Raw genomic sequence first — 14,160 nt, forward strand, 5'->3', positions numbered from 1 at the left:
TGGTAGAAAAGAACACATAACTCACTGGAAACCATACAAAAGTTGTCACACACAGTCAGCAAGAGTTCCAATGAAATTCTCCAAGTGCTTATCAACAAGAGTGAAAGTAAAAACAGTCACTTCATAGCATTAAGAGCAAGTGTCTGGAACATGAGTTAGTTACTAGCTGGATAACTCACGGGAGGGCTACAAAGGTGCCTGGGGAGTTTCTTACAGCAGGAGAGCCAGGACACACTCTCTCCTCCAGCACATGCAAGCTATAAGCTACCATAAGACTTCAGTCTCTGACCTATAATTTTGAGGTGGATTGTTTCTGCTTCTAGAATGACTCTGGGCCTGGAAACAAACATAAGACAAATGACTGATCAGAAGTATCTGAAAGTTAGAGTTTAAACTGGAGTGAAACAGCTTCCAGCTGTGCACACAGACAAGCACACCTTGCATCACAAAATCACTTGTTCAGGAAGGAATCTGCAATGGGGTGAAAGGGGATTCTTTGAAGGGAGAACTGAGAAATTGAAGGCATCACAGAAATAAAGGTTTGAAAAAGATCTCAGGCCATCTAACCCAAAGCAGGATCAATTTTATCAGTTTCAGATATATAACGTAAACAACCTGAAACATAACCTGCTTCAGTAACTCCCACAGGTTGTAGGTTGTAGGATATTACAACTTACTTGTGCAATCTTTTCTACTGTATCTTTACTAATTCAGATTCTCTTACTATTTCCCTGTTGCAATTTTAGCTATGCAGTGTTCCCCATCAGTGGTTCTTGCATATACACCATGACCTAAGGAAGTGTGGTGCCCAACACTGAACAGAGAACTCCATCTGAACAGATGAAGGAGAGGAGCCAAGACTGAGAAATCTAGAACAACACTTTTTTTTTCAAAGCATGGCACTTGAACTTGTCCTCAGAGCCACAAGGAATTTTCAGAACACTCCCAAAAGAAATCAGCCTTCATAATTGCAACCTCAATACAGCATTCAAATGTTTGAAAAAAGGTACTAGAGTAACACATACTATTTCCCACTGGACTGAAAGCAGCCCTGACGAAAAGGACGTGAGGGTGTTGGCTGATGAGAAGCTCAACAAGACCCAGCAACGTGTGCTCACAGCCCAAAAAGCAACTGTGTCCTGGGGTGCATCCAAACCAGCGCAGCCAGCAGGGTGAGGGAGGTGATTCTGCCCCTCTACTCTGCTCTGGTGAGACCCCAGCTGGAGTGCTGTGCCCACCTCTGGGACCTCCAGCATAAGAAGGATTTGGACCTGCTGGACTGAGTCCAGAGGAGGGTCATGAAGATGCTCAGAGGGCTGGAGCACCTTGCCTAGTGAGAGCACCACCAACTTGAGAGAGTTGGGGTTCTCCCATCTGGAGAAAGGCAGGTTCTGGGAAACCCTGTAGCACCTTCAAGTACCTAAACAAGACCAACAAGAGAGTGGAAAGGGACTTCTTACAACAGCAGCTACTATGATACAATGTACATGTACAGTGATACAATTGGGAATGGCTTTAAGCTGACAGGGCAGATTTATTTCTTAGACATAAGGAAGAAATTCTTGATTGTGGTGATGATGAGTCACTGAAACAGGTTGCCCAGAGAGGCTGTGGAAGCCCCATTGCATGTTGAAGGCCAGGCTGGATAGGGCTTTGAGCAACCTCCTCTAGTGGAAGGTGTCTCAATCCATGGCAGAGGTGTTTGGAAGTAGATGATCATTAACGTCCCTTCCAACCCAAACCAGTCTATAATTCTGTGAAATCAGCCCCACAGCCCCAAAATCAAAATCTACTGTTTCTTTACTCTGATGGCTTAGAAGGGTCCATGCACTGACACACTGCAACACTGCAAGGCCTTCCTCTAACACCATCATCTGGACCACAGAAGTCAGTCCACCAAACACTTTTACTCACCCAGCCCTGCTTTACTTCGGCCCTTTTCATCATACAGATCACAGTCTGTACAGATCAAAGAATTACAGGTTTTTTTGTTTGTAAAGGGGCCCAACCAGAAAAAAAAATAAAGCAACTCACAAAATAAGAACAAAAGAAAGGCGAGCCCTTTCCCTGATACACTCTCTACAGATGACAAATGATATCAAAAACAGTAGATTGTTTCTCTAGTGATGAAGATGTCTAACCTTTTTTTTCCTCTTCTCCATCCATGAAAACGTGTTCCTGGATAAATGAAAACAGTTTTTCCTGAAGCTGTGTGTTAGGAAGATAACCTAGAAGTCCAACTGCTTCTTCATTATTTGAATACAGGTGACTCAGAATCAGCAACCAGTCACAGAGTATCATGAAGGCCTGTACCATGCAAATAAAACCAAAGAAAGATTTAGAGACCATGTTACTTTTTGTGCCAATTCCATTTTGCATTTCCATCAAACACAATCAAGTTTCCATCCCACGTCTTCCTTGCAAACTAAAGATTTCTCTTTGCCTCAGCTGTGATGAAATGCCCCAGCTAAATCCTTCAAAAACTTGTATGTTAGGATGCAGTGTATACAAGTATCATGCACGAATACCTAAAGATTTTCAAAGTTCCGTGGGCAAGAAGAAGAGCTGCATTATGTTGAAATACCCCTCTTTTAACACATGAACCACTGCACAATTTCTCCATTTCTTTAAGTAATAGTCATAGCAAAACATTTAATGAAGCAATGATAGCAACCAGTACACTGATAGGTCTAATCAAAAAACACAATGATTCTCACTCAGATTGAGGCCTTGATTCTGCAGATGGACTCATGCAGACAGCACCAACTTGTAGCATTTTGACTAACTTAACTTTAGCTTTTATTTAAAATAAATAGTTGAAGACTGGGATTTTTATGTGTTATTTCTCTGCTAAGAGACAAAAACACAGCAAAAATTTAATAGAATGAAACACCAGTATGAAAAAAGGGCAGGAATTTAAAGGAAGATCTGAGCACAAATGCTCATTAAGTGATAGAAAAACACAAACCTTTTCTCTTACATCTTTTTCCTTATGGTGGAGAAAGCATGTGCAAATCTGACTGAAATGTCTCAGCTGCTTTCTTAGTGGAAATAGAGTCTCCTAAAAACACATTTAGGAAAAACAAAAGGAGCAATATGTTAGAGACTATGATTCAACAGAGAATTACAGAACAAACAACAGTTGAATCTTTCTTCCACTCATATTATTAATTTAAGATAGCACAGCTGATGACATGATGAAAGTAGCTGGCATTTCACAGAACAGCTTACTAGCTATGAACAACTGCATCTGTCACAGTTGCTGAGGCCAGTGGAATGCAGCAAGTCACAAACTCTTTGTTTCTCCATCTGTAGGGAGAGCAGCATGTATTCTCTTATTCACTTCTTATCTGTATGAAGCAGTGACAACAATGGAATTAGAGTAATAAAAATCTCTGGTCCATCCCACCTAATGTTCAATGTGCACTGCCTTGTGGAGTTGGCTTTCTCCCTTCCTCCACTAATGACTATAAAGGGAATAGAGTTTAACTGTGGCACTCATAAACTTAAGACACCACATTTTGCTAAGATGAATCCAGTATGGGAGACTGGTTTGCTCACAAGCATGCAAAAGACTTTCTGATCCTCCACCAGCTCCCAGCTGCACTGCACTGAGCTCTGAGCCACCAGTATAAAAGGACTGCCCTTACACGAGAGCTAGATTTCATGCTATGCAGCTCTACATCTAGAAGAAAAGGGATTCATCCCAGGACATGCTGAGGAGAACCAGGTGTGGGGCAATTCATTGTCTTAACACTGCTAGGGGAGGAGCAAGGGGGAAATAACAGAGCGCTGTCGAGGAAAATTTTTCTTTTTGCTCTTGGAACTTCTCTATCTGCCAACATCCAGGTTTGGCCCTGCAGAGTGGGCTGTCACATCTGCTTCCAATCAAAATCTGCTCTTGTATGAAAGGCCAAATTAAAAAATGTGCTGCCCCATTACCAAGTTGAGCTAACCATGCCTGGAGTGAAAGGCAGAAAACATCGGAGCAGTGAGAGGTGTGGACATCCACGCAGGAATGGAACGGGACGGGAATAGACAGTGAATCAGTGGCCAAATGGGTAATGTCCCAGCTAGCATTTCTCACACGAATGCCCGTGTCAGCGCCCTGTCCTGTGTGCACAGGAGCGCCAGGGAAGGGTCAGAATGACAAAGCAGCACTCAGTGGAGTCAGGAATCATCAAGAGGAGAAGCCCCACAGGGTACACATTCACATATGAAACACAACATAAAAGAGTTTTCCTTTTCGGTGTCTTAAACTAGACTTTCTTCTGAAATATCTGCTAAACTTGGTACTTTATATATTATGAAAGTAAATAGTCAACCGATGAGAAAATTACCACTTTCCTCAACCTTTATGACAGAAATATGTACGTAGGTAAATCAAGGAAATAAAAAAGAAACAAAGTTACAGAATGTCCTGGAGTTTTCATTTAATATTCTTTGTTGCTTAAAACAAGAAAACAACACATTCTTTGGCAGTGAGACAAGTTCCTTATCTCCATCAAGCCCTAGGAATTTGATGCACATGTTTTGCAGTAAAAATAGCGGTGAACCATTGTTCCTGCAGACTGAAAAAGCACACACAGATTAAAAGAAAAAAAAAAAAAAGGACACGATAGAGAGAAAATGCCTCAATTTGATTTGATTTCCTCAAGAAAACAGACTATATTCTGATAAGCTTGCTTTTCAAGAAAACTCAGAACAGGAAAATTAGCTTTAACTTCTATAAGCACACTTCCAGGTTTCAAAATTACATCAGTAACCAACCTTGGGAGAATGTTCCGAAACTGCAGCTAGTTGCCACAGGAGAGAAAAATATGTGCACTGGAGAGCCGGTAGGATAATCTGCAAATAAAAACACATGTCTTTTATTTACATTAAAGGCTCAGCAGCAAAAAGCTTAAGACTAAACAAAGCATTCAAGCCTGACATTCTGTATGCTGTTTGCATGAACACCTCCCAGTTGTATTTAGATCCTTAAAATAAATTTAACAGATTTACATACAAGTAAGCATTTCCCCTTAAGAAACTTCATTACTAAGGTGCTGCTTCTGCAGAACTTCTCTGACATCTTGATGAGTTCAAGAGAAAGCAACCCACATATCAAAAAGTGTATTCCCAGAGGCTCACTTTAGCTTAGCTCTTTGGGATTTCTTTGAAGGCTTTCATGAAAGGCAGACTCCTTCAGAGCAGAAGCCAAACCTTGGTCCTCCAATGCTCCATCTAAAGGAACCCACTTCTACCCACTGGCTGCAGGCTCTCTCTATTCAACTAAACTTCACCCCTTGCCAAAAAGCCCCCCAGGTTCTTTCCTGCAAAAAGGGGCTGGTTAACATTCATAACTGCTGAAGTATTTCACTTTGCAATCCTAGAATACACAACTCCATCTCCACACAATGTTTGAGATGAGGCAACCAGATAACCAAAAGGTTGCAGTTGAGACAATTGGTAATTATAAACCACTACAACAAGAGTCAACATGTAAGCAATAGATCCAAAGTATTCCAGTTTCTGGTTACATGCAATCTAAAAGAGGTCCCTCACAACAAAGGATCCCAACAATTTCATATGTACTGAAATTTAGACTGTGCTATCATTGGAAGTACTAAACATGACAAAGGATCAATCCAGATGTCCTGATTATCACAGTTTTGAAAAAGATCCAAAATTAATTCATATAAAGGCATGAATTTATATGACCAATAACCAAAGATTCCAATAACCCAAGACAGCTTCCATTTCCCAGATTGAGAAATGGATACAGTATCTTCCTGTCTCACAGGACACTGATATATAAGATTATTTAATACTTTCTATTTCTTTCTGCTTTCATCAAGAAAAACATCTTTCAATGTTAAATATTAACTACTCACCAGAACAGGCAATCTGCCATGTTCTGTTTCAAACACCAGGAACCTTAAAGTCTTGTCATACAGATTCCACTTGGTGAGATCATGGGCACTGAAGGTGAAAAAGAAATAATAATGATACACTAAGCAAGAAATAAAGACTCACCTGGTTAAATGTATCAGGTTAAATGTATCCTATTTCTACCTTCATATAATATAGAGCAACAATATTAAACAACTAAATATTAATTATAAAGGGGAAATATTAAGTTTTCATCATCTATCACTGCAGCCTTTAGACCACATAGTCTGCATTCCTACCACAAAACTGCAGTGTTGTGAGGAGAGAAAAAAGAAGCTTGAGTTCTGTATCTTTTGCTATACTTTATACATAGTCTTCAAGTACCCAAAAAGGTCTAAAGAACAATTTTCTCAGCCCACTCTAAAAGACTGTTTCTAATAGTCTTGAATATTCTCAACTCAACATTAGACTTCTCTTTGCAAAACCACAGTAGACCCAGCAGGTTGGACAGGTAAAAGACACATTGAGAAGAAGGTCCAATTCCCTTAACCTCTGTTCTAGCTTGCATGACAATTTGCATGACAATTTACTAATCTCTGGAGAACCAAGGCTTTGATAAATCATCTTCTAACAAAAGAAGATCAGAAAAAATTAAAAATAAAAAGCAGATTACACCTGCTGCAAAGAACGACTGCATTCACTATACCCTCTTCAGACTGACCACCAGTATTGTCAGTAAGGCTGTAGAAAAACATCCAGCTAGGACAGAGGTACCACAGAGGGGATCCCTGTGTCCATTGCAACACCTCAATTCTGTAGCATACACTTCTCAGCCACATTAGGGCTGATGCTCAGTAATGAGTCCAAAAATAATTCCATATCCAAGAGTACAGTTCTATTAAGAAAGTAGAACTTGCAGCACCTCTCATAGGGCTCATTTTCATTCTCTTGTGAAAAACCCCAATAAACCCAACAAGTAATTTTCATTTTGCATGTGTAAAGTTGATACTTTAAGTATATGGGATCATAAATTGTATAAGTAAGGATCTCACTTATGAAAAGCTGCTACTCTTCTCAAAGTAGAGTGCATCTGGGAAATTTCTCCTGCGTCCGTACAAAATCCTCCTTCCTAAATCATGAAAGTTTGGGAAAGAGAAAGGAATTAGCCAGTGTGGGCCAAAGGAATGACTGTGTTCCCTTCCCAACCAACCCACAAGCTTGGATCACTCTCCTCCAGCCCTCCTTTAACCTTTACCTTTAACCACACTACTCATATCCTGCTCTACAGTCAAAAGAAAACAATATAACTGCACAGGAATCTTGTGTAAGGGAAAATCCCTGATATTAATAAACCAATGGCAGCCTCCCTAGACTGCAGTATTGCTAACACAGAGCAAAAAGTAGCAATTAATCTAACATGGTCCTTCACACAGTTGTTAAGGATCTCTGGAAAGCTAAGTGTTCACATGGTGCTGACCTTCCTTGCTTCCAGCTGCCAGATCACATTCAAAGACAGCTAAAAATATATTAAATACTTTCCCATGGATGCAATTGCTGTAGTTTCCACAAGCATACTATGTGATTCTGGGGAACAAAATATACAACCAGGAATTAGAAGGGAGGAGTTCCAGGAGAAAAATCTCTTTATTTAGATATAGATCACACTACGGAGGAGTCGAAGAATCCCTGGTCTTGCACTGATCTTGTTTCTCATAAGTACACATTCTCCCACATTGACATAGATCTCTATTTAAGACCAATAAAATTAATCCAATCTGAGGTTAGGGGATTTTTTGGCTTGACACATTTTGCAATATCCCCGTGTCCAATAAAAACTTGCCAGTGTTAACTCTCATACCATGGCATGACACCTGTTCATGACAGCACAGTTGATCAGGTCAGCTGCAGGCTTCTGTTGTTCAGCTCAGCCAGCAAGCTATTCATATCCCCACCAGCTGTTTCTGCTTTTTAGACCTAATGAAAAGCTTTGAGGGAGACTGCAGTCCTCTTTCAAGGGGGAAGTCATTATTTCCAAGACCCTCAAAGCTATACAATCTGCATTACAGACTACTGTTTGATCAGTTTTTTCACTACATCCAAAGTGATAGCACAAAAGGCATCTGATGTACAGTCAAATATGGAGAACTACAGAATTGTTTCTTTCTGGGAAGAGCCTCATCACCTGTAGATCGACAGCACTCACTAGCTGATTTTGCACATAGTATCTTTGGCACAGTGCTGGAGTAACTACAAAGGATTTTCTTAGGTCCAGAATATCTAGTGTAGCAATTTTGTTCCTCACAAGTACACATTCTCCCACACTGGCACAGATTAAAAAAATAATTCCAGTCTGAGGTTAGGGGACCTTTTGGCTTGACACATTTTACAATATTAGCATCCAATAAAAGCCTACCAGAAGAAATATAATGCCCTGTTGGTGGTGTGGACTACCTTGTTTATTATTTTCCTTGCCAAAATATATGGCCAAAATATATATGCTTCATTAAAATGTGAAGAACCATTCTTTTAAGAGGTGCAACCCCATCTTTTAGAGTTCTGCCTCCTTCAAGCAGAAACGGCAGGCAAAGAATAGTTCCATATCCCCTTATTTTTCCTTGTCTTCCTTTTTTTCCCTAGGGAAACAGTCTTCTTACCCCTCAACGAGTCCCACTCACCTTTTGCCAGAAGCAATCTAGTAGCTGGTTAAGCTGTTTCATCAACTCATCTATCATTTGAGTTCGAGCACAATCCACCTGGCTATAGATGGCAATTTCTTCACGGCAAAGGATATAATAAGTCCTGGAGGAAGCCTCGAGGACAGACATGTCAGAGTGTTTGGCCACAATGTCTTTTATCTCTTTCAGCAAATCATCCAAATGCTGCAGGTGATAAAAGGAGTATTTATAGGTAAATTGTACAAAAGTCCTCTCACACTTTAAATCATTTCACTAGGCCCATATATCCCTATGGGTCATATAAACAAGATTAAACAAATGCCAGTATAAGCAGAAGAGGGGTAAGACTAAAGGACACAACTTTTTTTTTTCTGTGTTTATAGTTCTCTTTCATCTTTGTGTCTCTAGATATTCCTAAAGAATGAAGCACCTGCTCTAAGTTCTACTTTAGCAATACATGGCTAGCACCACATAGGGAATAAAAGATGCCTTTCCAAAGGACAAGTCTGTCTTCACACAATGGAAGTTGTCTCCCTCAACAATGGAGAATGGAGAATGTTTTTGATCATGTCAGTGACAGGGTCTTCACTCTTAGTGGGAAGAGGTAACTTGAGCCATTCTGTTGACTCGCTCTCTTCCAGTTCAAGTTTTGGGCTGAAATTAACCTCAGAGTGTTTGCCTAACACTGCCTCCCTGTAAACATCCCTGCTTAAGAAGACATTAAGCTATTTCAAGGATTTCATCTATCCATTTCTGACCGTCCCTTTCCCATCAGCAGACATACTATCTCCATTCTTATCTTTCAGTTACTGTCATCCCCCAGCAGCTGGGCATCAGCCTTCATGGAGAATGAAACCTATTCTGTAGTAAACTCTTGAGAGACACCAACTTAAGACACATGGCAGAATCCACCCTCCCTCCAGCCAGGAATGAAAAAACCCAGGGCTGGGTCTACCACACAAAACCACAAATCGTTATCCATCAAGGCTAGACCCAGCATTATCAGAACTGACAAGCACTAAGGCTTTTCTTTGCAGTTCCAAATCAAAAAGTAAATCCTGAATAAGACCACTTTTCTTAAGGTATTATACCATTTCATTGTATTTCAACTATTTTTTACTTGTTCCAAATCCCATTAAACTCCCTACACTATCACATAAATTTAGTACATTCCACATGAACCAATTACCCCAATTCCTATTCACCTTCTCCAGATGTCCTGTACTGTAAACATCTAAATCATAATACTGAGGAATCTGCAGAAGACTTGCCACTTTTTGAGCATCTGTTGAATACTGCAGAGAAAAAAACAAGATATGAGTACATTGCAGGAATTTTAATGAAATATTTAACATACATTCACAGAGCAGCTGTTAGTTACCTTTGCCAAGAGCTGAGGAAGCACCATAATAAAGTGTTCGGTAATTTTTGTGCAATCTTCCAATTGGATTTTCTTCTCTTTTACTGACAAAATCTGCAGACAAAGCATCTGGTTTCAATTATAAAATCTCTGGGATTTGAGTGGAATCTTACATATAACCCAAGCTTAAGTCATATAGCACTGTCTCAAGCATATCAAGCTAAGATGGAGACACTCTTCCATGAAGAAAACCAGAAGCTTTTTTTTTTAACCTTAAATTAGATGCAAATTGCTGAACAGCTACATGTCATGAATAAAATGCTCATCATTTGTCAATAACAAGCTTCAAGTTACCCTCCTTTAACACTCATCTCCTCCAACATCCACTTCTAATAAGATCTAAAGGTGAAAAGACACTGCATTTTAGGAAAATAAGCTATTTTATTTCCTAGGATACATCTGCAACTAGGAACAAGCTGTCTGGCAAAGTACATAAGGCAAAGATAATGTGATGACAGGACAACAAATAAGCCTAAGATGCACTGACTTTTTTGGCTGCACCTCTGCCCACTGGAGGATGACCTTCAGCTGCTTCTCTGACTGTTGCAAGGATGATTTCGATGAGAACACTTTCCTGGGCATCGCTCAGTGCTGGAAGGAAATCAGTCTCAGCATCACACAATAGTGAAGATGCAGCAACAACTGATGTAAAGCCTACTCATTTGCATGAAGAACTGTGGAAGGACACTAAAGAATGGGAGAGGCAGCGCTGCTAAATAAACAGCTAGAGAGTGTTTGACTTCATTTGAAGGAAATTATTTTCTGCATTTACTGCATTTAATCCCTTAATGGTTAAACTTTTTGGGGCAGCTGGGCTTGCAAAAACACAAGCCGTTTTAATGAGGTCTCCTACTGACTAGTGTCTCATTTAGGACAAATCTTCTTTGAGTACCAAAATGCTCTAACTCACTGGGTCAACAAACTGATTTTAATCACACAGCCAGCTCCAGGTCTACAACTATCCATAGAATCATATAGTGGTTTGGGTTGGAAGGGACTTTAAAGATTTATTTACATTTACTTCAAAATAATTCCACAAAAAAAATCCCTCTAGTGTTAGATGTCAGTGAACTCAATACATTATTCATTTTCTTTTGAGGAAGAAGTAAAAACCTGACAAAAACTGCATTTCAATCTATTAATACTTCTAGATTAAAAAGTTTTGGACAAACAAAGTGAACACTACATAAGCATTATGGCTTAATTACACAAGTATTTATTGCACAGGTTCTAAACTAACATTACATAAATACAGAATACTGAATAAAACAAGTATGTTAATATAAATATTACACTAGCTGTGCATTGAACTGCTTCAGCTTTGTGGCACTTGGGGACCTCAATTTGGGACCAAATGTTACTTCAATATGAAAGCTAAGGCAAAGTTCAAAAAATAGCATGGAGATTCATTCAGGCAAAACTAAATTCTTTGCTTACCCACCTTCTCCAACTTCTTCATTTTTTAATAGAAGAGAGGTCATGCACTCCCAGTCCTTCAGGAATTTGCTTGCCCAGTCCCACAGGCTGTCTACTAGATATGTAACATGTTTGTGTAGCTAGGGATCAAAAACACAAGCTTATAGAAGAAAATACATCACTCGAAGAAATACAGCTGCATATGTTCCTCTCCCTTTGTTCAATGACTAAGCTCTGACATTCACATATATATTTACATGCAGTATTTCAACATACTTAGTTCAAGGCCAATGAACATTTAAACACCAAGTCTTCAGTCTGATACAAAGCAGAAAAGTGGGTGAAAAATCAGGAAAAGCCAGCAATAAAATTTAATTTTCTCTTTTAATATTAATTTAAATTTAAACAATCTCTGAAACTAGTTTCTCTATTGCTTTATATTGCTGTTTGTAACAGCCAAAATCCAGTTACAGGACTACAAACAAGTAATCTATCCAATTCTTTGCAGGAAGATTCAAAACTGCTATGCCTGAGACACTTTGGCCAGACAGAGATCTGCACCACTGCAAAAGCTAAACTGTGAACTGTTTATCAGCACTTCAGCTGATAAAACTCTCATAAAACTACAGTTTTTGGTCAGCATGGAGCCATGGTACAGCAATCCACATCTTCCTCCAGAAAGACATACCAAAAAACCCTGAGTTGGTGGCATTAGTCTTTCAGGCTGTTTCCAGAAACTGCCTCAGCACTGATTCTCTCCATTTGCACACTTGTAAATTAGGTTTAATACAGCAGGACAGAAATGGCTTCATTAAAAACTTAATCTAGAGACTAAAAACATTTCTAACACCACATATTTCAGAGCTCACCAACAGAAATTACTTTCAAAAGCAAGAAAATAATTGATTTAACATGCAACACTGGATTTAAAAGGCTTACTGCAGGGGCAGTTCTCACCTCACCCTTCAGGAAAAAGTGTATTAATCTTTTCAATTGGTCAGTGCTTGCCCCAAACTTTCCTCCTCCTCCGGGCTGAACTTTTTTATCTCCCTCATGACTAAGCAGCCTGCCAAAAGAAAAGTAAGTCAGTCCAGTTCTGCCACATTCTCCTTACACTCACTTACCAATGTAACACTACTTCTGTCAAGATCACAAGGACTGTATTTCTCTTAAGTGCCTACTTATTTACCCCAACTCATTAGACTTTTTTATAAGATGAAAGGAAAACAGATTGCTTTCCATTATGAGTGATATGCTATCCCTGTGGATGCAGAGACTATTTCTAACAGTTTCACAGGTACCCTGCGACCCTTCTGGATGATTCCAGATTCCACAAATTGATTATACAATGATGTAGACATTTGCTCATGCTTGAAAAGAGGCTTGCTCTAAGCCAAATATAAAACCTTAATAACACAGCAGAGATATTACCACACAGCCACTACTCACATCACAGTGCATCTTGGAACTACAGCTTCTTAAGGAAAGCACAGTATCTTGTAATTATAAGAAGCAATTACTGTCACAAATACATTGGAAACTCTGCTCTTCCTCTTCTGTTTGAGGTATGAAGCACATACGACACATCTATTTCCCCCTTTCGCTAAAATGACTCTGACTACTACCCACAAAAAGTGCTAATCCCAAGATAAATACAGGAAGGCCATCCATGCAGATTAATGTAAGGCCCAAACAGCTTGGATTTAAGACCTGGACCACACCACTAAATGTCAGCAAAAGCTTGTGCATTCAGGAAGAGTTTCTGCTGGTATAATTTACACCCGCTAAGTAACCTCAGTTAAAATATGCAGACATGGAGGAGATTTTGGGCAAACTAAGAAGAAGGGGCAGCAGAGGTGGAAAGCGTAAGCATTTATACTAAAATTTAGCAGTATAACCAGGAAAAGGAGGGTGTCACTAACATCTCTTATCACACCAAAATGAACATTCTATACTGGGAAAAGTGCTGGAGACAAGCACTGGGCAAACAAGAGCAAGGATAAGATTTACAGGGTCAAAGTGTCCACAAGGCACTGGCAAACTGGGCAGAAAAAGTGAAGTCACCAGGGCAATCACTTTGGTAGAAAAATGCAGCAGAGTTCTGAGAGGAGAAACATCTAATTTATGAGAGCATATTAGGAACAACACAAAGTACAAAGTCTAGCAAATGTAATGTCAGATTAATCAAAACAGAAATTTCTCTTCATTTGTCTTTCTGTTGGACTTAGCTCCACATATTCCAGAATGCCAACATTTCAGTTAGACAGGAAAAGACAACTAGGAAGAGATTCTGTATGTCTGGAAACAAAATCATTATTTCTGAATGTTCCTCCACAAAATCCTTGCCTAAATATTTTTATTTTCATTTATTTTTGTAAGTCAAGGTTATTTCTCTCAGCAGGAAAGACAGAATATTTGTCTCTTCCCTTTTTAGCATACCAATTCCATACAACTTCACACAGCCATTGTTATAAGAAGCCCATTTATAAGAGTTGCTCCTGGGGAAGATAAACCCTGTATTCCATTAATCTAACAGGAAACTGGGAGGTCTTTTTAATCTGCTGCATCTCTCATTATTCAAAGCCTTTACAATGTATAAGGCAACTTCCAAAGGGAGAAGAGGAGGCCATTTTTGTGATTAATCACCAAACTGTGAAAATCCAGCAGATGCCAGGTGACAGATTAGCTTGTAAGAAGCAAAGCAATGGGAAAGTAGAGAGAAAGAGGGTATGTTCTCAACATAGCAAGGCACTTGTGGATCAATTAGTTTCATAT

The 14,160-nt window shown here is 39.4% G+C and overlaps 1 protein-coding gene across 3 annotated transcripts in view; it reads right to left on the minus strand.

Moving 5' to 3' along the window:
- Positions 1 to 14,160, minus strand: part of LOC110479395 (cohesin subunit SA-2) — a 58,369-nt gene that overhangs the window by 12,152 nt on the left and 32,057 nt on the right. For all 3 annotated transcript variants that reach the window (XM_021546678.2, XM_021546679.2, XM_021546681.2), the window contains 11 exons: positions 12,343 to 12,451; positions 11,411 to 11,525; positions 10,457 to 10,560; positions 9,931 to 10,023; positions 9,755 to 9,844; positions 8,550 to 8,753; positions 6,927 to 7,003; positions 5,877 to 5,964; positions 4,771 to 4,848; positions 2,969 to 3,061; positions 2,142 to 2,307 (listed from right to left, as the gene is read on the minus strand). In XM_021546678.2, the coding sequence (XP_021402353.2) occupies positions 2,142 to 2,307; positions 2,969 to 3,061; positions 4,771 to 4,848; positions 5,877 to 5,964; positions 6,927 to 7,003; positions 8,550 to 8,753; positions 9,755 to 9,844; positions 9,931 to 10,023; positions 10,457 to 10,560; positions 11,411 to 11,525; positions 12,343 to 12,451 (1,217 nt within the window). The remainder of the gene's footprint in view (positions 1 to 2,141; positions 2,308 to 2,968; positions 3,062 to 4,770; positions 4,849 to 5,876; positions 5,965 to 6,926; positions 7,004 to 8,549; positions 8,754 to 9,754; positions 9,845 to 9,930; positions 10,024 to 10,456; positions 10,561 to 11,410; positions 11,526 to 12,342; positions 12,452 to 14,160) is intronic.

The sequence above is a fragment of the Lonchura striata genome, chromosome 2, assembly GCF_046129695.1.
Source record: "Lonchura striata isolate bLonStr1 chromosome 2, bLonStr1.mat, whole genome shotgun sequence".
Classification (NCBI taxonomy): Eukaryota; Metazoa; Chordata; class Aves; order Passeriformes; family Estrildidae; genus Lonchura; species Lonchura striata.